Source organism: Diadema setosum, chromosome 7 (genome assembly GCF_964275005.1).
Source record: "Diadema setosum chromosome 7, eeDiaSeto1, whole genome shotgun sequence".
Classification (NCBI taxonomy): Eukaryota; Metazoa; Echinodermata; class Echinoidea; order Diadematoida; family Diadematidae; genus Diadema; species Diadema setosum.
This window is the reverse complement of record NC_092691.1, coordinates 29,912,171-29,937,817: the sequence shown is the minus strand read 5'-3', so window position 1 is coordinate 29,937,817 and position 25,647 is coordinate 29,912,171. Positions and strand designations below refer to the sequence as shown.

The 25,647-nt window shown below is 41.2% G+C and overlaps 1 protein-coding gene across 1 annotated transcript; it reads right to left on the bottom strand.

Annotated features, from left to right (window-relative positions):
* Nucleotides 1-2,215: 2,215 nt before the first annotated feature.
* On the bottom strand, nt 2,216-24,331 carry LOC140231266 (regulator of nonsense transcripts 1-like). Its single transcript, XM_072311411.1, has 21 exons — nt 23,977-24,331; nt 22,674-22,807; nt 22,216-22,305; nt 21,536-21,745; nt 20,644-20,856; nt 19,640-19,809; nt 19,114-19,209; nt 17,645-17,753; nt 16,888-17,095; nt 16,273-16,343; nt 15,065-15,212; nt 14,588-14,719; nt 13,752-13,895; nt 13,072-13,285; nt 12,145-12,262; nt 11,410-11,709; nt 10,802-10,976; nt 10,462-10,552; nt 8,420-8,811; nt 7,669-7,818; nt 2,216-6,501 (listed from the first exon to the last, which is right to left on the bottom strand). The coding sequence occupies exons 1-21, from the start codon at nt 24,172-24,174 to the stop codon at nt 6,394-6,396; spliced, it is 3,471 nt and encodes a 1,156-aa protein (XP_072167512.1). The 5' UTR covers nt 24,175-24,331; the 3' UTR covers nt 2,216-6,393.
* Nucleotides 24,332-25,647: the final 1,316 nt, after the last annotated feature.

Below are 25,647 nucleotides of genomic sequence, written 5' to 3'. Positions count from 1 at the left end.
AGGGGTTCGTTAATCCGAAAATTTGTGGCATTATTCCGAAGGTTCGTTATTCCGAAGATTGGTTAATCCGAAAATGAAATTCGGAACAATGAACCTTCGGAATAACGAGCTGTAACTGATGATTCATCTCATGCAATTAACCCCTTTTCTTGATCCCTAAAAGTCATTGAAAAGTTCTTTCACAAAACAACAAAAAGAATATAGTAAGGGCTAAAACCTTTGAACTAATTGATGTCAACTAAAAGAGAGAGAGAGAGAGAAGAAAAAGAGAATATAAAGATTTGTGTAAAGCCAAGGTAGAAGTGCATAGTGATGATATCCCTCTGTGAAAGCATGTTTGATTGTTCCTCATGGGAATAGGCCTACACTGTCTTATGAAACTTTTATGAATGTGGTGTAGGCCTATTTTAGGTCCGATTCTGTTGAAAATGCTGCCATTCTGTATACGTCTGATTTTACTCTAGGCCTACATGCAGGACCTAATAATGACATAATAATAATGATGATAACGACAACAACAACAATAATAATAATAATAATAAAAAAAAAAAATAATAATAATAATAATAATAATAATAATAATGGTATTCATAATGCCCCTTACCACTCAGCTAAAGTACTCAAAGGGCATGAATGTATTTCTGGTAGTCACTTTAAAATGATATGGAATAGCACTCAAAGTATGAGCATGCATGGTAAGGGGCATTAGATAGACTTCACACATAGAACCTACTGCCATTTTGTTCATTCTGGGAGGTTTTTCCCTTTTTGCTGTGAAAGCATAAAATGACACTTCCTCATTTTTGCCTTGCGCAAGTTGACAGATACATATTTTTGCTTTGATGCAAGCCAGCAGGACAAGAATAATCTATGTGTTTACTCTGATGTCCACTTACACCAGCAATTAAAGCAACATGTTGCATGTCATGTCATGTCACGTCACGTCACGTCACGTCACGTCACGTCACGTCACGTCACGTCACGTCATGTAGGTATACATGTACTGTGTGTCTCTCTGTTTTTGTGAATGTGTGTTTGTGAATGTGTGTGCGTCTACTCACTGCAGGTACAATGTGGGGACCGGTGCATTAAAAGACCAACAAACCCGGGACACTTTACTTGAGAAAGTGAGGTCTGTATTTTGGGTTTCCACTTTTGTTATTTTTGTTTTTATTGGAGTTAAAAGGGGCCTGAGCTTTCGATCCTAGCGGAGTCTTCGTCAGAGGCAAAGACAATTTTTTATTGTAGAGTGATCAATACATGTGTCCCTCTATGACAGTATAATGAATTTTTGCAGTGGTCCTTGAATTGATGCCTGGATACATATTTGTATGTGTGTGCATGTGTGTGTATGTGTGTGTGTGTGTAAGCGATGCTCCCTAACATATACACATACACTGTTCTATATTCGAATCAAATTCTTATCTATCTTATTTATCTTATCAATTCTGGGCCCCACTTCATAAAATGCTGCTATGATAGTACTCTTGCTAGAATGGCAAGTGTCATAGTAGCAACAAGAACCCTGCTGCCTGATTGGCTGTTTCCACAAGAAGTTGCTATTGTAGCAAGAATTGCTATTCTAACATCTTTTTTGAAGTGGGACCCTGGTGTCTCTCGAGCAGACAATGCATCCAATATGATATCAATGTTGTCTTGATGGAGGTCTTGTTAGATGGAAGTTCCTTAGAGTTATCCTTATTTCATTTCATTGTCACTTTGATACCATCTTCAGCAGTATCTGCATCAAGTTAGCAGTAAAGATTTCAAAAATGAGTTCAAAACATAAGCAGCCAACTTCAAATCGTCCTTATACTAAACATGTCGTTAACAGCAAGAGGAAACTCAAGAGACTCCCAACTCCTTTTTAAAAGCAAGTTGACTTTTCGGTGACTCGTCAATTTTGTGTGAGTCAACATTTGTGTAAAGTGATGCATTTTCTGAAGTATCTGAATACAATGTGCTCGTTTTACGGCATTTGTATCAAAGGCAGTAGAGAAAAGATAGCATTCCCAGATTTGGAAGTGGCGTCAGTGACCTCACTAGCTATTGCGCTGCTTTCACAGTAATACAGCCGTATTTATGCTTTTTGTACAGTACTAGTACATAACACATCCAAACTCTGCTCCACGCAACAAGACCCTCACACAACCTCCCTCTTGCAGATTCTCCTTTACATAAATGATACAAGTCAAAACAAGGCAACTAGGTGATTAAAGACAGATGTTTAATATTTGTCATGCTAACCAATACAGTTTGAATGAGAGCTGAAGAAAGAATATTAATATAGTGAGGGGGGAAAAAATATTGACCAACATCAATTGACTACCTGACATTCACTTGGTCCAAAATGATCACAGCTGTTACTATTCCTGACTTTTATCACGAGATGTTATCACTACATCCGATGCTTGTCCAAATCTTTATATTGGACAGTAGTTTAAGTTTTTCTTTTTTTTATCAGCAGTTCACTCATTTCACAGCATTCTTGCAGCCTGGATCAACTGCTCTATGAATAAAGACAACTAACAAATTTTCACATACATCTGTAGTTGGACACACGACATTTATATCCAGTGAGATTGTATTGTGACATGGACTGACAATCAGTGTTTAATAAAACACGAAATTTTCACTGGGGCTTTTTAGCCATTCTCATCAATGCAGAAATGACATGCCAGTTTTCCCATACAGAAAGATGTAACTCACAATATACAAGATATCTGGGAAAATACAATGAAACATACAACATCAACTCCAAAGAAGTGCACACTGAAAGTGTGGATTTTTGCAATGGAACTGATAAAGATACAAGAACATACCTTAAATTTGATACACAGTTGCATACTATCTCCAAGTTTGAACACTGAGAGAGTGATATACTGGATATTCCACTGTTTCCTCATTAGTAACGTCAGGCATGTTCAGTTCTGAAGAGAAGCTACACAAACTGAGATGTGACACAGATGCTACAAAAACAAACTGCAGTGACACTACAATTAAAGATAGGTTAGTATTAAAGTCCTGGAGCATGGAGTCTAAACCTGGCAACTCTCATTTCACAGTCTGAAGAAATCACCCTCACGAAAATTCTGCCTAACTGGGATCCCTTGCATCTCACATAGCCATTCTGTCATGGATGTTAATTTCCTGGGAAAGTGATTCCTAACCAAAGCAATAAGTGCACTAGGTCTGTAAGTGAACAACTGCAGTTGGGGATGTTTTCTATGGCTGCAAATGGTCAAAAGCCCCTGCTTTATGTCTTAAGTAGTGTTTCATTGTGCCTAATCACACATTCAAAAGGAGCACAATGCACTTGCAGGCAATTTGTCTAAACAGTACCATGTTTGGTGTAAAGCTGCGTGTCATACTAGTATGTTGTGGTTCTTCTGTCCTGTTTAAGCGTCGTGTAGGATCTGACATAACAGTGCAACAGGTGGTTGCTGAGCTGAATCTCAGAGCAAGAACATATTAAATGTATGTATGTCTAAGAAGCTGAAATTCCATGTACATGGAAATGGTACTTCATATTTTGATTTGCATGACCATATACCAGAATATATATATACATATCACATGTACAGTGTATTTAAAAAAAAAGTCTTGTACCATCCCTAGTGATACCTTGTCCTCATTTTGAAACAGTTTTAAATCATTAAGCTGCCTTTTTCTTTAAAGAAACAACAACAAAAAAAGGTATTATGCCATAGACAAGTATCTATGATTAAAACAAAATATATCCACATGAATCGTCATACATAGCAGACATGACGCTCTGTATGACACTGCACACATTCCGGCTGCCTCTTTACTTTGGCCAAACAGGTGATGCTAAGTGCCTTGGAAAAAAACAAAACAAAACAAAACTTATCAATAATTTGAAGCAAGCAGCTCTGTTGTCAGTTCTTGTAATTCACTCTCCATGGTTCTTTTACCAAGAACTAAATCAGCAGACTTGAAAAGTATCATCAGTTCATCAAATATGTGCCTTCACCACAGACTTGTTTTTCATGCAAACTTGCCAATATGGCAGAAACTGACTTCAGTGGATTTAGCATGGATAGTAGTACTCAAAGTGCACTATCTATTCTCCACTACATTTGTCAGGTTTGCCATTCCTGGTTCACAAACTTTGTTAAATGCACAAAAATAGACCAGACTAATACATACAACATGGTCAGGTTGACATTTCTGGGTTACCTTTACTGGACTGAAATAGAACTTGACTATGCCGCACAGTCACACAACACAGCGCTACATACGTGCGGGTCTGTGCAAAATCTGTGCAAAATCATTTGTATGGTTCTGAAAATTTTGCCATTGCCAAGACCACGGGGCACATGCTAAATGTTGTCTCAACATCAGCATTGAAATAAGCTCATGGCACGCACAGAGCTCTGCCTTCTGTGCCTCCTTTTTTTTTCTTTTGACCTCACTGCTATCAGAAAATAATTAAAATCTCCAATCAAAATATCCCTCTAAAAACCACATCAGCAGTCGACTGTTTTGTCCACTCTGAAGTACACAAAAACAAAGAACAGCTCTTTCAGACTACCAGAAAGCAAATTCTGTCAGACTTGTCCCCATCCATGCTTAAAAAACATGTTTCCTACTAAATACCAGCATGAGTTCTTCTTGAACCATGAATCAAGCTCATTGAGCATGATCCTTGTTCCTACCTATACTGAAAGAACAAATATTAAAAAAATTTTAAAAAATGAATAAAACAACTCGACCCTCTAATACACATATTGGAGTCTCACATCACTGAAGACTGGTTCTCAAAGAACCCAGTTTGAATGCAAAGAACATCTTCCACTCAAGCAAAACAAGCACTTTTCATCCCTTGTTCAAGATTCTTCCTAGATTCTCCTTACTTATGTACAGCAGGCTCTGCTCACGATGCATCTTTAATTGGCCAAAACCAACAGCTTACTAAAGCGATGGACATCCACAAGAGCTCACAGACAGAGACATCGACTCGGCAGATTTGTAAGGTGTAGCAGCCTGAGTTTTACACTTTTCTCCCTGCAAGAAGAAGTGCCACTTGCGCTTCCATTACTTTCTTTCTTTCGCCAGAACAGAAATCTGTGGCCTTCTCGACCAGCACAGAACGTTCTGTTACATTATCACAAACCACCTCCCTGAAACATGACATTCCATGCAGTACAACTTGAAGTTGGGTGGGTGGAATAACCTTTGATTCTGGCATCACCACTTTCCGACCCCAACCTAAATGAAACACTGTTTGAGGAGATGATAGTTTCTCATAAACCAAAAGGAATTATCCTCTGGGTCACACTCAGTTTATTTTTTCTATTTTGGTGTTAGATGTCTTAATCTCAATTTTGGAGGGCTTGAGTGTTTAAAGTCATACATGCCAACATGGAGGTTGTCCAGTACTGCAGGGGCATTGACAAGGTGCAATGACTGAGATACCCCACCGGTCACCCTATGGTTGGCGTGGAAGGAAGTTTTGAATATCATGGAGGGTTACATGTCTATTGCCCTTTGACATGCTCTGGAACTGAGGTCCCTGAAACAGAAACCTTCCCCCAGACATCAACAGTTTGGGGTATCTTTGCAGAGGGACCATTCAGTATTGTTTGTCAATTCTTACCAACCAGATTTCTTTGATAAATAACCAGTAAAAATACAGTTTGGCTGTTCCTGGTTGGTTGGTTGATTGAGCTTATTAAAGGGACTTTAAGCAACCGTATGTTGAATGCAAGTTTATCTGTAAGCACGAGACACATACAAATAACTCGTGTTGCTTTCAGCCATCAATGGTTTTCAACCTCTACCCATCTAGCAAGACAAGGCACGCATACAAGACAAGAACCACGTGTCAATCACGGAACATCTCTGCAAAACTGCTTTACATTTTCTTGAATTGCAATGCCCTTCTTGGCTAATGCTGAGGCCTACCATTGGCATGCATACCGATTCTATTTGTTACATAATGTGATTTGTACTTGTTGATGCTGCTATCCGTCTTTCGCTCCTCTCTCCATTCCTTCCTTCCTTTCTTCCTTCCCTCCTTCCTCCTCATGAGCTGCTGCTTTCAGCTGCCGCATTTTTTTTTTTTTCATCTTGATAACATTTTGTTGTTCTCACTGCCGCCATTTTCTGTTAATCATCAGCGCTGCTGCGATGTGCTGAGAGTTGGGAGCGTCCTTACTCCCAACGACGTCTGGGTGCTTCCGTGCCTCCTTCGTCTGTCTCTGCTTCTCTCTTCTCTCTCTTCTCTCTTGTTTTTCTCTCTGTCGCCTCCCGATCTTCCGGTGGTAAGATGAGCGTTGATTCTGGTTTCTAACTCAGCTTGGTTGGTGATACACGCCTCTGTCCGCCACGGGGTGGAGGGAGTGCCCACTCCCCCATCCAGCCTGGGAACTAATAGCCGAAGCCCTGCGTGTAGTTGCGGTCTCCCTGGTAGGTGGAGTCCTGGGAGAGGGCCGCGTCAAGCTGCGACTTGAACTCCGACTCGCCCATGTAGCTATCCTGTTTGTAAAACATGCCAAACACAAGTTGTTTGTCAGTACTTGGGATGGAAAGTAGGGGTTATGTGTTCACTGAAGTTCCTAAATTGTCAATGATTTTGATTTCAAGAAGCTTAATTACATACTGACATCTTGCAAATGGCAAGTTCAATGGACTTCACTAGACAGAATGGCTAATCTTAACCATCATTTTCATAAAATTTGTAAGAAGAGGAAATCTTGTATTGGATATTGTAAATACAGTAAAAGTGGAAATTTTTGCAGTGTGGAAATTTTTGCGCATTTCGTGCAACCAGGAGACAGCACGAAAATAAAAGCACACAAATATTTTTGCATGTCATATGTTCCACTAATTAAAGTCCTTACTCTGCTGTATAAAAAACACTTGAAATTCATCTTACCCAGTCGAGCACAAAAAATTACTCACGCGAAATGTCCATTACTACTGTACATAGTCTTAACCCATTGAGGATGAGTCCCGAGTATACTCGGGACTCATCCTATGGGAAATTTGTGTCGTAGCAAAATCAGCCCATTCTCAACAGGTTAAAGAATGCAATACATTTACACCAACATTCACGGATGGAGAATCAAATCATCAACTCAAAAGTCCCTGAATGTTTCCATTTGACATTAGGGATCTAGACTCCAAGGACTAAATGGGCACAAAATACTAGTACACATTCAACAGGGAATACCAGGGGCCCGTTTCATAAAACATGTTATCAGTGACAACTGCCACATTTCTATGACAAACTTGCTCTCAGCCAATCAGATGCAAGGATTTCGGTAGTTTGTCACATCTAGGACAACTTGTCACTGATGACAAGTTTTATGAAACGGGCCCCAGATCCAAGAACTAGAAGCAGAGGCAATCCAGTGGAAGAACACTCTTCTCTGCTATTCAATATCACACATTCTATTAGAGTACATACAACAACACTACATAGGGCCTCTGAAATATCTTACCAGGGCTGCCAACCGTCACACATCAAAATCTAGGAGATTTTGCAGGGCAATCTGGGAGATATTCCTGGTGAACAGGCACCTTAATAGGCCAGACTAAGATCAAGTTTAAGGAGGCTGACATATTCTACTGTTTGGACGTGGAGCAAAATTCCAGCATTCAGCAAAGCGTCCTACAGAATTGGGGACGAAGCAACCATACCTGGGACAGCTCTGGCTGGGATAGCCCTGGCTGGGAGAGGCCCATCTGGGAGAAGCCTGGCTGGGACAGCCCCGGCTGGCTCATCGGCTGGCTCATGGACAGGTTGCCTTGGGTCAGAGCACTCTGGGAGAAGGACTGTGAGACATCCGGCTAAATGGAGGCCAGAAAAAAAAAGACAAAAGAGTGAGGATGTGACAAGATGCTTGGTGAATCACTTTGATGAAGGGACAGAGAGAACGTCCTCAAAGTAGGATGCCATTAGAAACCACTTATTTCACTCCTATCCCCACTTCCCCATTTAAAATCGCTGTTTCACAATGTCTCCAATTTGAAAAATCTGAGCTGCTACATGCTACCAGAGTCTCCCATACTGCAAATATGAAGCTATGGAAACATTCAAAGTTGGAAATGAATGCTATGTGCTTAAAAAGAAGAGCTAAAATCAGTGATTGACCAGATCTATTATTCTTTTTTCATGTTTGCTTTAGGCATCAATGTTGGAATACACTACCAGTTGAGCATTTAGTAAATGGATTACCAGAATGTTAATACTTATTTATAGACCTCTAGATAGTGACAGCATAATCAGCAAAATTTAAATATGCTGGAGTGTCTTTACACACATATGAAAACCAGTTAACCTTCATACAGCTAAGTACCACTTGTGGCAGCAAATATTCACCACATCCTAAGGTGATACAGCTATGACTATAGCTCTTACAACTACTGCTGCACTGATACACCAACTAACCTGACTATTCTGAGTGCTGTTGAGAGAGAGGTTGTACTGCGACACATTCTGACTACCGCTCCCACCGGCCTTGCCCAGGCCATTGGCTGCCGCATTCTGCTGCTGCTGGCGGGGATGCTGGGACCCCTGATAGCCTCGCCCTTTCTTGCGTCCCGCTCCCGGGCCCTGGCCGGGTCCGCCCCTCAGGTTGGTGTTGTTCGGCCCGCTGCCCGGACCCCGGGCATTCGGCGGGGGCTGGTTGAAGAATCCTGCTCCCCCCGGGGGCATGGGCGGGGGCATGAACACGTTGACGGGGATGGGGAAGTTGGCGGCCGCAATGCGAGATTGGTTGGGCTGGATGTAACCCATCTGGTCATGCACACGTCCTTGATTGGTCGGGAAGTGGGATGGACCTAAAGCACAGCGGAGTCAAAGGTGGAAGATCTTCCAAAAATTTGCCTTCGACAAATGGCATTGACTTTTGGGTAAACTGCACCTGCAATGAAGTGCCACTTTCAACAGCGTCATCTACCTACTCTCCTCACAGCTTAATTTTACCTTCATCTTCTGTTTTCACCATTCTGGAATACACAAAATCTGAACATTTTTACAAAACAGAATCCATATTTCTTGAAAAAAAATAACAACAACATTACACTGATGAGCAACAACTGCCTTGCCAAACAATTGAATTTTTGATTCCCCAAATACATGCATAATCATATTTCACTAAAGAAGTAATGTGTGTCAACAGAGCCTGCTAAAGTTTTTCTTATCACTTTAAATAGTAAACAAACTATGACTTTCTTTGTGCCAGAGCATGAACCATTTTTAACCCTAACTAGGCCGGGGGGGGGGGGGGGGGGGGGGGGGGGCCTCCGAGGCCCCCCCCTCGACGTTTCGCGTGATGTATCGCTATCGCGAGAAGCTATCGCCGCGACATTTCATGACTTTTTTCTTTCGAGTCTCCCGCATCTTTTGACACCAAATTTGCGATGCCCGGGTGTGGGGTTCCGAAGTTGCGCATAAATATGCACGTGCATGTCAGACCAAAAATTGCTCAAAAACGTGAATTTGTGTACCATTTCAATGCAAACTGTGTTTCCAGGCAAATTTCATAAAAGCATGATTATTTGGGGGTTTTATTGATTAAAATCAATTAATAATGCATTTTCTTGTTCGGAACAATGTCATGGACAAATTTCATCGAAAAAACAATGGAAAACATAAAGTCGAAAAAACAAAGAAATACATAAGAAATTCAAAAAACAATAAAATACTTAGGAAAATTTTTCTGATTGCGCAATTTTTTTCTCTTACATTTGCTAAGGACACTAAAAAGAATATTTACACAAAAAATGTGCCTGTTTTGAGCTTTATTTAGTGATTTATACCAAATTGTCTGATTTCATGCATCATTATGAATAAATTAGCATAATTTAGTGTAAATGATAATTTTTGAAAAAATTAACTTCATGGTACTTTAGATTACATCATAGGCAATGCGTGTGCCAATTTTCGTCGCGATCGCGCGGTCGACGGCCGAGATCCGGAGGGGGGGCCTGGGAGGCCCCCCCCCCCCCGGCTCTATCATCTACCTGAATAGCCCGGCCTAGTTAGGGTTAAATATTAAATATTTATAAATCTTTAAAATACAATTTTTTTTTTCTCTTTTCTATCTAATGAATAAATGCTCAACCATTTCCTCGAACAAAGCATGAAACAGTGCTGGCAATGACAAGAAGTGCCAAGCTGCATCACTTCGGTGATCCCTCGCATTTATCCCCAAGTTGAATTATCCTTCGGGTTTATGCCAGGTTCAAGTGTGTGCGTGTGTGTCACACACAAACACACTGCTATAGCTTCTGACCACCCGAGCATTGAGAATTAAGGGTTTCTGGGACGAACACTGCACTAGGGCTTTCTATAGCTCAGTCGGTAGAGCACCGGTCTAGCAATCCGGAGGTCTCGGGTTCGAATCCCGATGGAATCCCATTTTCTTTGCTCACTTTTCCACTAAAAATCAGAACTCTTCTACATTCTCTACGAGATTGACTGCATACCTCCATTAGACATCCTGGAGCGATCAAAGACTCCGCCCGGTGCCAAAGCTTCCCTGGCATCAAACATGGCCATGCTCATGTAGCGCCCACCCTGTGGGTGTGATGAAAGAAACTGCATTATCAGAGATGATACTGGTAAAAACATGAGAACATAATTCCCTCAACAATTATTTAACTTTACAAATATCTATGAAATTAAAGTATATCTTGGTATTTGATGACAGACCTATGCGGACAAAGCTAAAAGTACGTAAGTGCACTTGATTGTCATACAAGCTTGTTCTACGGATGTTCCAGGAGTGCAACAAATGGGGTGAAGCCTCCTAGAGACCAGACTCACCGGATTGGATGGGTTGATGAGCTTGCGGGGCTTGCTGAACTGGATGAGGCTCTCCTTGAGGTTGTTGAGCGGCCCCTCCACCAGCACCTTCTGCTCCTTGTAGTAAGTCAGCAGGTGATTCCACAGCGGGTGGCGGGACAGTACCTTGGGGTTGCCCACGATGATCACACCATACCTGGTTGGAAAATCCCAGCCAGAGATAGTTAACTTCCTGCTCGTATATTTGAAGCATGAAAACGTCTCTGACAGGTACATTTTTTTTTTTTTTTTTTTTCAGATGAATTATCAGCTGCTTCAGCTCAATGATGCTTTCCATGATGTCATGTCACTGATAGTTTTACAGTTTCACCTTTACCCTGCATTAATTTTCAAAATACAATGTTTTTTTGTTTGTTTTTTTCTTGAATTTTTAAGTTGTGGAAATGACCCAGAAATAGGCTCACTGTAAGCTATTCAACACATCACAAACACATTATGGTTCTTCACAATCTCCAGAGATGCCACTCTTTGCGAGAAAAGCAATGTGTGCAGGTACTTTTTTTTTCCTATGACAGAAGATGACTACAGACAAAATGTACAGAAAGTCTGTACAGCGGTGCCGTTTCTACCTTCCCCTGGTGAGGGCGACGTTCAGGCGGCGGGGATCATTGAGGAAGCCGATGCCCTGGTGGTCGTTGGCCCTGACGCATGACAGGATGATGTAGTCCTTCTCGCGGCCCTGGAAGGCATCCACACTGGCGATCTCCACCTCCTGGTAGAGCTTGACATTGAGGGGCCCGCTGTACTGCATGTACTGCACAATGAAGGCCCGCTGGCCCTCGTACGGCGTGATAATGCCAATCTGCTCCGGCTTGACACCGGCCCGCAGGAAACGGGTTGTCAGCTTCTCCACATTTGCAGCCTCGGTTCTATGTACCAAAGATATACAACATATTCTCAACTATTGCATAGAGTGGTGATAAAAATACATTTCTGTACTTCGAATTGATTTTGTATGCATTCAAAATGTGTCTGTTGGTATTCATTCATGCCTTATCTAACTTTATACCTTCCTGTGACAGAAACAGGTCTCCTTTTACAATGACACTGTAAATATCAATTCGAATCTACAAAGGAACAAAGTTCTGCAAGGAGTCTCTCACAGCTTTGTTATATGCACGTAAGTGTTTAATTGCTCCATCTTTTTCCCTTGACATTCAACAATATCCCCTCAAAAAGAGAAGAAAAAAAAAAACAAAGAAAAGGAAAGTAATTATTGTAAGTCAATGAATAAAGTACAGACAATTAAGTCCAGTCCTTTTACATCTTAGAACACAACTCCACGGAAGAGAAGGAGATATTACCTATTGAGATAAGAAGTTCCCGAGCTGGCAATTTCCTCTTGTCCAGTGGTGGCATAGAAGAACATCGGCTTGTCCATCTGAGGCCAGGGGAAGTCCACTGCCCGATTGATCCTCTCAGCTGCATGGAATATGATCATCCATTTCAAAGGGTTTCAGCATTCATAGACCCAATGCTTTAGGAACATCAACGTAAGATCCCACAGTTCACAGAAACACTCCCTCCACCCCAAAAATGCGATTTTTACAATTCTACTTGCAAATAACATGAGAGACGAGAGACCAGCATGTCTAGCACTCATGTGAGTATTGTACTTTGACTTTTAAATGGCACTCCACCTGAGGCAAACTATCACACAAACAAAAAAGAAAAAAAGGAGATTCAGGGATTTCCTCAGGCCCCTAGGGAAACACCCTCCTAGTTTGGATTATTTGGAATCTGCCTGGGGGTCCCCCTGAGGAAACCACCACCATTTGTAAAAACTATGATTTCCTGCCCCCCCCCCCCCCCCTCCCTACTAATGATTCCTGCTACATGTGGTCAACACCCACCCACAAGTTTTCAATTAAAGATGAAAAAGGAAAGTGACTGCTCTTATACTATATAAGAGCTGCTCAGAAAGACAGGTGAAAGCTATTAGTATTATTAGTATTAACAGGTTGATCATTAAATATATCTCATAATCAACGTAATACAGCAAGCAGTAGTCTGCATAGCACCAGAGAAATTACAGATAAACTTCTCTGTGCTCACTTGTGCAGCACAACACAGATAACATCACATTAGAAACCAATTAAACTGAAACTCCTTTAAAACGAAGTCTTATCACACACGCACTAAATGGGCTCTCACAATCCAAAACTGCAGTGACACAAATATAACAGAAATGATACTTCACTGTCAGAGCAAACAAAAACAACTATACGTACCAGCAGTGACCCCATTCTGCAGGGATCCCTCGTAGAAGATGTTGGAGGGGAATGCACTGAGGGAGGGGTGCATGCGGTACTGCACCTGCAGACGGATGGGCCGGATGCCCAGCACCACCAGCCGCTCAAAGAGGGACTGGCACAGGCCCGCATTGGCCGCCTTCTTGCACATGACCACTGGGCCCAGCTGGCAGTGGTCACCTACCAGCACAAGCTGCAAAGAATCATAGGGGGAAAAAAGGTGATGTGCGTGAGAAAAAGTTCATCAACATGACTGCTGCATCGCAAACTGGCATCTTTTTGAAAGTTGCCTTTCACATAGGAGTGTGTAGTGAAATTATCAAGAAAAGTAAGAAACTCCTCTTGAAACAAGAGCTGGGAACGGTCAAAATTAATTGGAATCTTCCCTCCAAATTCAGAATGGTTGGGAGGTCTGTTAAACCATCCATATATTCATGAGCAGAGGCAGAATGTTGCAGAGACAAGTACGAAAGTAAAGCGGAAGAAGGGGGAGGGAGGGGGGTGAAGAGAAAGAGGGTTGGAGAACAGAAACACACCACAGTGAACCACTAAAACACAAGACACTGATTATGAAGACACAGGAAAAAAGGAAAAGGGAAGGGAAAAGAGACGAGTAAAGACAGGGAGGGGTAAGAGGGACGGAAAGGGGAGGAACCCACCTGTCTGCATCCAAGGACAGCTGGGATGAGACACTCGGGCTCTGTTGACTGGGTGCTCTCGTCGATGAGGACGGCGCGGAACCTGAATCTGGCAAAGCGGGGGTCGCCTGCTCCCACACAGGTACAGCAGATTACATCTGCATTCTGCCAGTGGCAAAGACGAGCAAAGTAGCAATAGTTTCAATTCTCTTTTGCATATTTTCCAATTTTCTATCAAAACAAACTGTGTAATATGTCAATTATGCAAGACAAAAAAGAAAAATGTGTTTCATGAAGTGACAAATCTCAGGACATGGTTGTGCCATAATCCACCTAGCCTCCTGTAACAGTAGCAATCATTGTGACTTCTACGACTATAATCAGCAAAATTTGACTTTTGTACTGTTGTCATATTTTGTGCATTGTTCATGAAATTTAACTCATGTCATTCAATGTATTCCCTCAGTTAACACTACCAGCAGGATATAGGAAAAAAAAATCATACATAAATATGCAATAAGTGCTTATTAAGTGTTACAGAGATGAAGGCAATTGATTACCCAGCTCAATATCTTTACTCCAAGAGGACCTAATTTTTCATGGTCAAAATGAAAAACATGGAAACTATATGGCAACACAAAATTACATATTCCACTGTATCTGGTGTCAGGCATGTCACTGCATGCTGCATGATGAGGTCATCATGTACTTTCATCATATTTTCTAAAGTAATGAATGGAGGGATACAAGCTGGCAGAAACATGTTCTGGATCTGTGAGGTTACACAAATAAGGTTTACTGCTTGATCAATGCCCAGACAGCAACATTAGAGCGAGTCTTGGGTTCAGGACACCCACCTGCAGGAGCTCTCGCTCGCAGTTGCGCTTGAGGGTGCGGTAGCGCTTTTCATCATTACTGGAGAGCTCTCCCATCTCATCCTTCAGGGCCTGCAGCTTCTGCATCTCCTCGGCGCCCTCCATGTTCCGCACCTAGATAGCAGGGTCAAGGGTCAAAGCACAGAAACTCGAGCCTATCGAATCTTTAAATGCTCTTCCCTCAATATTCAGCATTGAAATATGATCATGGTCACCTATTGTTACTTTTCCTTTAAAATATTTCCAGTGTATGATACTCGCGACAATACTTACTCTTGTGGAGTACATTTCTACCTATGAACTACAGACCACTTTGCAGGGCTGGAAGTAGCGGCTTCTGGCCTGCCACATTACTTTTCACAAAGATGCCATTTCTTTGCAAAAATACAGGCTGAAAATTGACAAAAAAAACTGACAAATCAGTTTTGATACATGGAGGAATTTTGTCTGATCTCACACCTGCTTGTGGAGTGACAGGAAGGAAACTGGGGAGTCAATGGCCTCTCTGCTCTTGGCACACAGCCGCACGACCTTTAACCCCGTCTTGTGGATCTTCTCCGTCAGTTGGTCCACGGCGATGTTGCTCGGGGCACACACCAGTACTTGACTGAGATGGGACACAACAGAAGAGTTTTATATCAACTGCATATTACAGTGTTATGCCATTGCAAGTGAAAGTCGGAAAAAATAAAAAAGAGAAGACATTTTTTTCAATCTCCCTTACTTCACAATCAACAGATTGTTACATTAAACCTAACTTATGATTTAGTCTTTTTGCCCATAAAAAAAAAAAAATAGAATATTCCTATATAAAAAGGAATAATTGGCAGGTACGAATATACCTAGCATCAAACTCAAACATGTCTTGCAGAATTTTTGGTACAGTAGACAGTGTTATGTTCTCTGACCAAAGTGTAACATCAGGGACTTCAATGCGAATCTTACAAAAGCTTCCTTAGGCTAAAACCATTGGAGACATGGTACTACTTCCTCATGTGGATATCTGTTTCGATACTTAATCCAAGAAAAGTAGGTGACTATTGGACATACGTGGCATTTATAATCATCTGTACTTTGTTTCTCTGATTTTTTTTTTCTTCAGTTAACAAGGCTCTAAAAATGCACATCATCAATTTTAATTGAATATGAAAATACATGAAGTAAGGAGCAGTTTCCACAAACACAAACAATGAAACATAAATGCTTATGAAAAACTCTTTCAAGCTGTTAACATAGCCTGGTCATATTTTCTAGCACCTTACAGAAGATACATGCATCTTTCCCTTTCCTTAATGCTCAAAGAAAAATACATGCATTGTCCTCCGTTTTGTTCAATATGCCTTCTGCAAAACACTGCACCAACAGTAATAGATTAAAAACACAAAATGAGTTTGGATAAATGAAGTAAACATGCCTCGAAAGTTTTGCAATAGTCTGTAGTATGTGAAAAAAAAATTACAGTTTATATCCCCTCATAGTCCCTTGTGAGATATACACATACATCTGGGTTTGGTCCTGACTTATACTGCTGAAATATCTTCTATGACGATACCATCATCAGCAAGTCAGAAGTCTTCTTGCAGAGGACCTAATTCATATATGGCAACAAATATGGTGAAGATTTTACATAGAACAGGTCAAAGGTCAAAAGTTCAACATGAACTCACCCTGTCCCCTGCTTGGCCAGATGATAAACAATGGAGGCCGAGGTAACCGTCTTTCCTGTACCAGGAGGGCCCTGTTTCAGATTGAAAGACAAAAAAGCTAAAGCGTTTGCATGAAATGTATTTCCTGGATATCAAATATTCCTGGATAATAAAATTAGGTTGGCTCAGAAACAGTATATTCATTCACGTCATTGGTCTTACATTTTGACTTTGACGAAAGGGCATGAGGAATCATATATTCACCCTGATTCTTATCTACTCATCTCAATGAAAAATAAGAAATAAATGCTACTCTAATGTCTATTATCCACAAGCACTGGCAGAACACTGAACGCAATCAGAAATGCTACAATACACAAGTTGCAATTACGACAAGTACTTGTATTCATATTAGCTTCATAAGCATAGAGAGTGAAAGAATTGTTTTTAACAAGCTGATTTTGCTATAATACCAATTTCCCACTAACATCTGCCCAAGTATATTTGGGACTAGTCTTCCATGAGTTAAGAATACTGGAGACAGCATACAAAACAGCCTGTAAGCTACACATGCAAATCTAATGTCAATGATATTCCTCATCTCAAAGAGGGTCTTGAGAATGACCGGTCACTGACCTGGATGAGACTAAGGGGGCGTGTCAACACCGTGCGGACAGCCGACACCTGGGAGTGGTTGAGCTCAGGGAGTCCCGGGGCAGAGAAGCGCTTAGGCAGGTTGCACTTGAGCACCACATTCTCCAGGCTGTGACCAAGCAGCCGGTGGTAAAGGTAGCTGGACACGGCCGTGTCGTCCACCGCAAGGGTCTTCAGCGCGCTCTGCATCCTGCAATATGCAAACATTCAAAAGATTTTTTAATTGCTTGTTGGGTTTTTTGTTTCCTTGTAGTTGTTATTTTTCTTACCCCACGGGGCAAAATGTTCTCTTAGCTATTCAAGGGTTAATTCTAAAAAATGCCACTGACAATGTATACTAACAGGCTGCCAATAGTTATGACAAAACATGGCATCAATATTTTTTTTTTTGAACAAGCTCCCTTGATTCCTACATATATACAAACTCACAAACATACACACACAGACACAGGTATAAGCCACATTTTTTTTTTTTTACAAGTCCCATGCTATATGCACTACTTTGGTAACAGATTGAATGCAAACAAGATCAGTGTTTCTTTTTGCACCAGGGCAGGTCTGGTCTTGTCTGTGTAAATTGCTAACACTTGACTGATCCTATACATTCTTATCTTATTCTTTTATCTCTTTCGGGGGGGGGGGGGGGGTTGAGTGAGTTCAATTTACCTGCAAATTCATCAAGACAAAATTAAGTAGGGGGAAAAAAAAATAACAACCTACAGTGTGTCCTCATCTTTACCTGTCAAAAGATGTAGACTTCCATACAAAATCCACGGCAAAGTTGGATGTGTACTTGACTGGGACATTCATGGCGCTCTTCAGCTCCACACAGATCTCATCACTGTAGTCTGGAGTTCATTTGGTATTAAGGTATGCAACTGCTTCATCTTCTATGTTGGCATCCACTAGACAGAATTATTTCCTCTTCCAGCGCAATGCGATTACTGTGTACCATGAATGGGTACTGTAAAAGTGGAAATTTTCGTGGTGTTGAAATTTTCGCGCATTTCGCGCAACCAGAAACTAGCGCGAAAATAAAAACACGCGAATATTTTTGCTTGCCATACGTCCCTGTGCGTGATGTCTTGATTCCGCAGAATTAAAAACACGCGAAACTCTTCTGACTCGGCCTAGCGCGAAAAATTAGTCGCGCGAAAATATCCACTTTTACAGTAAATGCATCTCAACGCCAGCAACAGTTCTAGGGCAATTACCCCCGGACAATTACCCCAGACCCTTTCCCTGACCCTCACCCTAATACTGAATCTAATCCAAACCCTAACCAAAACTCTAATCCTAACCCTAATCTTTACTCTAACCTTGTCACTATTCAACCAGTATTTAGCCAGAGGGATAATTGTCCTCCTGGGGTAATTGCCCTGGTACAAAGTAACATGAGCTATTCTGGTATGCAAATACACAGTACTTGGGAAGGAGTTGGAAACATGATCTCTAAAAACTAAAGTAAGTTTTGTAATTTTTTTCCTGTCCGCCAGTATATTCGATACATTTGTCATTTGTAAAGACAAGAACATAGACTGGTAACTCAAGGTACCACTGACACATGACATGTCGTGAATTGAGGGAATTTCTGTAAAAGCGAGTGTGCATTTATTTCCCTCTCTTCTGGTTTGCAACCTTGGATAAGGCACTATGAATCGGCGATGCGAGTCTTTACTTACTGCTGATACAATCAAATATTTCATATTGGCAAGAGATGCAGTGTGTTTCCTGGAATGCAAATACTGGCACCAAACAAAACACCAACTTAACGATGACAGCACTTTTCAAGTACCTACGGTAGCAAATGAAAATTCTTCATGCCCACTGAATGTCACCATGGTAACTACTGTAACTGTATGTGACTATCTGAGAATTTCATGCTTTAGGGCTTCAGTACTCTTGATGGTGGGATTGGTCAAAAGGAAGTACTCCAGCCTAATTCATGGCTTTCTGTTTTCAAGTTTATCATCTCAGAAAGTCTCGGTAAATCCCATACCCAGAGAAATTGACAAGTGACCATACAGGATTTTAGCAGGAATACTGTTAATGACAACTGAAAAAGTGTGTGCTTTCACTTCAATAGGATAGTTTCATTATTGGTATAACTCTAAAGAAAATCCACAAAGAAAATCATAAATCCAGCAGCAGCAGTGCTGCCTTCCAACAAAACAAGCCAGCCAGATACACGCACTGAGGAAAGGATACTGTCTGGTGTTTTCACCACATGAGCCAGCCCGGACCACGGCTCACGGGGATCGGTGTAGCGCAGTCGCAACTCATCTCCATGCATCAGCTTCAGATCTGTTACAACAGGTTTCACAAACAGTTCACATGTCACAGATTATCATAATGGGGGAAGGAATCTCATACTACACAATAGTAGTATAAATGATAATTGAGAATTAAAAATAAGTCCCTAGCTAAATGAGTCCATCACATGAAAAAATCAGCCACATATTAAATGTTCTATGTCTTGCCCAACATAAAAGCCTATTGATTTTTAGCATCTGTTGTTGTAAAGGGATACAAGAATGTTGGTAGAACTGAAAGCTTTGAATCAAATGATCCATATCAAAATTTATGACACAACCTCATACAACAGTGCATGCAGTATAATAGCACGTAAACGAAAAAAAAAATCAAAATCATTACATGTGGGTACAGTGCTGATTGCTCAGTTCATACCGCAAACCAACAATGTGCTTACTATGGCACCTGTTCAAATACGAACCTTCTTTCTTGGGGAAGTTGAAAGTGGCCCTGGTCTTGCGGTTGAGGCCGATGTCCCAGCGGACCGTCACGCCTTCCTGGGTCTGGGTCTCCTTCAGCTTGCGGTCATAGTCTGCCTCCATCTTGACCAGGGGGCCAAAGATGTTCTGATACATGTACGCATCCTCATACCTGAACACCAGCAGGTGACAATGACGTATATATTCACTACATGATGCATATAGACTTGCTGGTCACAGATACAGAGATAGTGAATAGTTCTGAGTGACATGTATCTAGATCTCACAAGAAAAGAAAATGTTCATTTGCCTAAATAAAGACCATTCACTCTTGATACTGCACCTCTGGCACTGACAGGTATCTGGTCCAAACAATGGTAAGAGTATTACAGCAACCATATATCAGGGCATGGCAAATGGGATACTGTTAGACTGATGAAGAATCTATGGACTAATTCACATGGTTGGTGACCTCATAACATGCTATCCAAAGTGCTCAACGGCATCTGAAAGCTTGCACATATGATACTGCTAGCGAATGTTATGTGATGAGCAGTCAGCCAATAGAACAGCAAATATCTTTCAAGATGTTCGTACAAGTCCACATGAACTCAAATTCATATAACTGTCTGAAGGCAATGCATCTAAACAGCATCTCACAATTCTTTAATTGCCAAGTGGTTTCTGTATATAAACTGTTTGATCTTGCAAGATAAAAACAAAACCTAGGTGTAACAATGTTTGTGTCCAGCAACTAAAATGCATCAAGTTGGACAAAATAAAAATATCATGATGATCATTCCTGGTATATGCTACTTTTCAAGCAAACCAAAATTTGATTTGGCAAAAAATTTTAAGCTAACTGCACTGAGACTGTATCCACTGGACTAGATTCTCACAGTAAAGAAAAGAGCAGGAAAATGAGCTAGCTCCCCTCCTCGGGCTAACATGTAAAAATGCCAAAGCCTCCACATCAACATTTTATATCAGGAGCATCTCAGCCCACCTGAGCATGACGGATGCGGGCTCCTCGTCCACGCCCGGTTTCTCCAGGTCCTCCAGGGTGGCCTCGGGGTTCTCCTTCCACAGCTCCTCCAGCCGGTTGATCTGGGAGGCGGAGATCTGGCGTGCCCGCAGCTGCTCCTGCTCCGTGGGGATCTTCACCAGCCACTTGAGGAAGCAGCGGTCCTGGATCAGCGGCTGCCACTGGCTGGGATCCCTGGGGGTTAGAAGTGTCCAATAAAAACAACATTACCTATTGGTCCTCGATACTGTAGGGAGAAAGCCTTGGAGTTGAAGTATGCATGGCCACAAAAGAACATCTCCGAAAAGCAGCTTGTTTCCACCCATATACACATATGCCATATAAATGGCCATATAATTTCCCACTTATAAAGCATCCTTTCTGGTAGCTCCACCATAGCTTCTTGCTGCACCTCCAGCGCGCTCAGTGCACGTATGCTTACCTCAAATGCGCGCAGTTTGAATTCCCTGTTTGTCGGTCCTATTTCCCAATATCAAAGATATCCTTCAAAAAATTCAAAAATATGCCTGGATTCAGACAGTGATTTGGATCACTACCTAAATTCAATCAATCTTCTTCAAAGAAGAAAGCAGGTGAGACATCTGAAAGAATCTCATAGCGTCAAAAGGCTCTTTTCTCACTCTAGTTCAACTAACATGGCATGTCAATGGGCACAACTTTTTTCTCTTCTTTTAATGATTGCATGAGCTCACTAAGATCCCAAAGTCTTTTTCTTTGGGGGGGGGGGGGGTGGGGGTTTAATTCAAAATAACCTTTACTAAGGATGGGTTTATCATTCAAATCAACACAGAAAGTATACACCAGTAGATTGTCTTTGCATATTTGGTGATTTAAAACCATTTTCGATGCTAACCAGTTCATGTCCTTGAGATTACTCTGGGTGGCGCAGGGCTGGCGGCACAGCAGCACCACCACGGAGTCTGCCTTGGCTGGGATGAAGCCCAGCAGGAAAACATTGCGGCAGCCGCAGTTGTAGCACTCCAGCACCGTCTCCCCCAGTGGGCTGTCCTTGTGCAGCGTCACCTCCTTGCACTTGGCCCGAACCAGGTGGTTGATGATGTGGCTGATTGGCGGGAGGGAGGTAAACATGAAGTTAAGGACAGATTGGAAGGAAGGACAAAAAATGATGAGAAAAGATAAAATTCCTTTGGGCACAAATAGTATCTCTACGCAACAATCAGTTGACCACATGTATCTATGCTTCAAGATCACTGTTTACCAGTTTCATCTGAAACCATGCAATCTTATTGTTGTCATGCCACATTATGAAAAACATTGATGATCTAAATCATCTGAAGATTTATGGTACTACATTGTAGATAGTGGTAAGCATCCTCCAACTATATAGTTCTGTAAAATAGCATAAAACAAAATAGGATTCTGCAGGATTAAGATTATAACCATTCACTTGAATACTGCTTTGTGTGCAACATGAAGGGAAGCACAGGTACATTGGTAACTACATAGTACAGGCAATGACCATGCGAGGGTGTAATTGCCAGGCACTCTTTCACTGAAGTCATTTCAACCTACCTCCCCGACGTATTTCCTCTGCCATTGCAGAACCACTTCTTTGTGCCATTACAAAGCACAACAGCTGCTGGATCATGGATGCCACAGTACCTGAGGGAAAGAGATCACATATCATACGAGCATTAATGTCTCGCCAACACAAAAGGGTCTACTGGTTCTTCCCTTTCATATGATACATTACAAGTGAACTCAATACAACATATCTATAAACTATATGACATATAAACTTGATATAAGTGCTCTAAACAGGAGAAACACACAATGATCAGGTCAGCCCTGGTGATACCTAATACTACAAGTACAGTCATCACAAATGCACTTACCGGTACATTTGTATATATAGACACAGTAACTGCCGAGTACAGACAACTGTCATATCTCTGACACATAAAGTAAATGCTGTGATGCCACTGTACTCGGCAGATGCAACAATTCACCACACTGGTTCTCGTCCTTACTTGCATGCGTGATTTGGCAAATCCTTTGACAAGACAGTGGCGTCTTCTTCATCCTCCTCAAACGTCAGCTCCTTGACCTGCTGCCCCACTGCTGCCACGCTGTCATCGAGTCCATTGGGTTGGCTTGCATCCACCTATTCAATTTCAAGGAAATGTTAAGCAAAATGCTATAAATACATGTGTAAATCATGCTACGCGAGTCACTTCTGCATAGATGTCTTCGATTGCATTACCACTAATTCAACTTCATGAAAACAAGTTAAGAATGGAAGAGTTTGAGCCATAACATACATGTACAGTTGATCGAGGCATTCATACTCATAGAGGTAAAAGAAATGCTGCTACCATAAAACTAAAGATTATGACAATTCTGTCTTCAACATTCAAGCATTCGCATGACATAACTTCAACAGCAATGACTTTCAAGAAACAGACATTTGAATTGCTGAATTTGTGATAATTTTAATTGATAGCTTGTGAATCTTTAGTCATAACTTAACATACTTTTATCTCCAGACTGAAGGAAGATTAATAATGATAATTTGCCTGTGTGTTCAATGCCAGATATTGCTTCCTCAACTTCAACATGAAAATGGTTGGCTCGCATCCATCCTCCTGGATCCTGATCCACAAAGACTCCCTTAAAGCAGCAATCCTTCAGTACACCCAGGAGCAAAGCAAAGTCAATTCCACACTTCTCTCTCCACGCAATAAACACCAGCGCATTCCGTGCAGTTGGCCCCCACTAATTTACTATGGAGTGTTGGACAGTATCCAAGAAGAAGGATACTTAACAAATGCTTAACTGGCTGGTAGTAGATGGTGTTTGTATCAAGACAGCATCTGTGCTGCTGCTAATATTTTCTGGTCTTCAGTTGGTAGAGCATTCACTGCACTTCAGTGTATTTCACATGTGTTTAATTGGCCTTGCCTGCATGCATCACAAAAATGTAACATTAGAATCTGGTTTCTATGATTGAGTATGACATCATGACTCTGGATGAGAGATGGGGATCCATCCCATGCTGGATGCCTTGCTCAAAACTTTACCAAGCAAGTAGGTCTAATATATGACTGAACAAGTTGCAACACCATGCAGCAATCTTCCAAGTTCGCGGGTTGACAGTAAAATTTGGTCATGGTCAATCAATGTAATGACAATACTGTGATTCTCTTGTGAGGTTCAGCATGTTCAGTGAATTTGGAAGCTTGCTATAAATATCACAAATCAACGCCCCTAATTTCTTCCCTTATATATCCCGTTGTCATCCATCCATCCATCCATCCACTTCTTCATACATACCTGACTCTGAGATTGTGATGCTAAGTCGAGTTGCGAGGCTTGGCTCTGAGAAGCCTGTGTTTGGGAGGGCAAAGTGAAATCTGCCACATTGTATTCAAACTCGGTGCCTTGCGTGTCGGCGCCCAGTAAGTCATGTTCTTCCGTGTCGAGAAACGTGAGTAGGCTCTGGGAGCTGGGTCCGTATGCATCCACACTCATTTTCGATTGTTCCAGCTGGTCTCCGCTGTCGATTTGGCCGGCTACACCTTCTCTGAACTTAGCTTCATATGTCACTTGCTTGATTAAGTTGAAAACTGAATATCAATTTCCGAATTTTACCAAAATAAATCCGTAACCTAATTTTGGTAATTTATTTCGCAATGTGCCCAGATATGCAGCCGTACACAGAACAGGTACCCAATGCTAGAGTACGTACGCCAGCGCTATCGCGCTATAACGTTAGGCTGTACGTGGAAAGCAGGTAGGTAGGTGAGGAATTCCTTTAACTACGTGTCCCGTTTACACGCGTGTAAACCAACTGCGCGCGCTGTTTGTTTCTATAAGATGCAATTGTGCGCTCGTATTTATAGTCTCCAAACAGTCGTTTTGGTTATATAGGTATTGAGTACTGTGTAATGAAAAATTATGATTCAAGTTTTAAAAACACTTGTAATAGCACTAAAATAACGACATGAAACATGCAGGAAACGCCGTAATGCCGCAATCAAAGAGCCTTTAGTTTCTGTCTCGATGATGAGAATAATCTCAAAATTTTGATACAAGGATGTATACACATTTTCCAGTAATCTGTAGGTCTATCTCCTGCCTGGGGTCCATCTATTAATCTCTTTTAGGGGGGAGGGCGGAGAGAGAAACATAAAAAGTGAGACTACAGTATAAGATAACTGTTACTAATATGAATTTAAATTTCTTGCTCCGCTCTCCCCCTTTTCTTCTCTCTCCCCCTCTGTGACCTGTCATTAATTTTTCGTTTGTTTGGTCAACGTTTTGCTTTTATTTCTGCATTAATTTTCCCTTTTAATTTCCCTTTTAATTATGTAGTAATAAATAGATCCATAATATGCAAAGAAAGTAGAAGATACGCAGTTATACAGGAATTGACAATTAGTGATCAGTGACTGATGTGGTAATATGATGTAACATAAAAGCAGGAGAAAGTCACGAAAAACTTATGTTTTACATCTTCATTACGAACAATACATATCGTAAAAGTAGGAAAATTATCACCGCACATAATGCGGGTATATAAATGTACTGTTATTGGGGGTAGGCCCTATGTAGTTCTAATTAATGTTATACACACATTTTCATTGCAAAATTCCTATATGTATGACAAAAATGAGAATGAATATGTCATTATTTGGTGATTTGTAAATCTAATGAAAATCAAGAATAAACGTAAAGACACCTATCGTAATCCTTCAGTGGGTGGGAGGCCTTTATTTCCTTTACTATAGTAGATTATGGTATAGAAGTAGTAGTAGTAGTAGTAGTAGTAGTAGTAGTAGTAGTAGTAGTAGTAGTAGCAGTAGGAGTAGTAGGAGTAGTAGTAGTAGTAGTAGTAGTAGAAGTAGTAGTAGTAGTAGTAGTAGTAGTAGTTAGTAGTAGTAGTAGTAGTAGTAGTAGTAGTAGTAGTAGTAGTAGTAGTAGTAGTAGGAGTAGTAGGAGTAG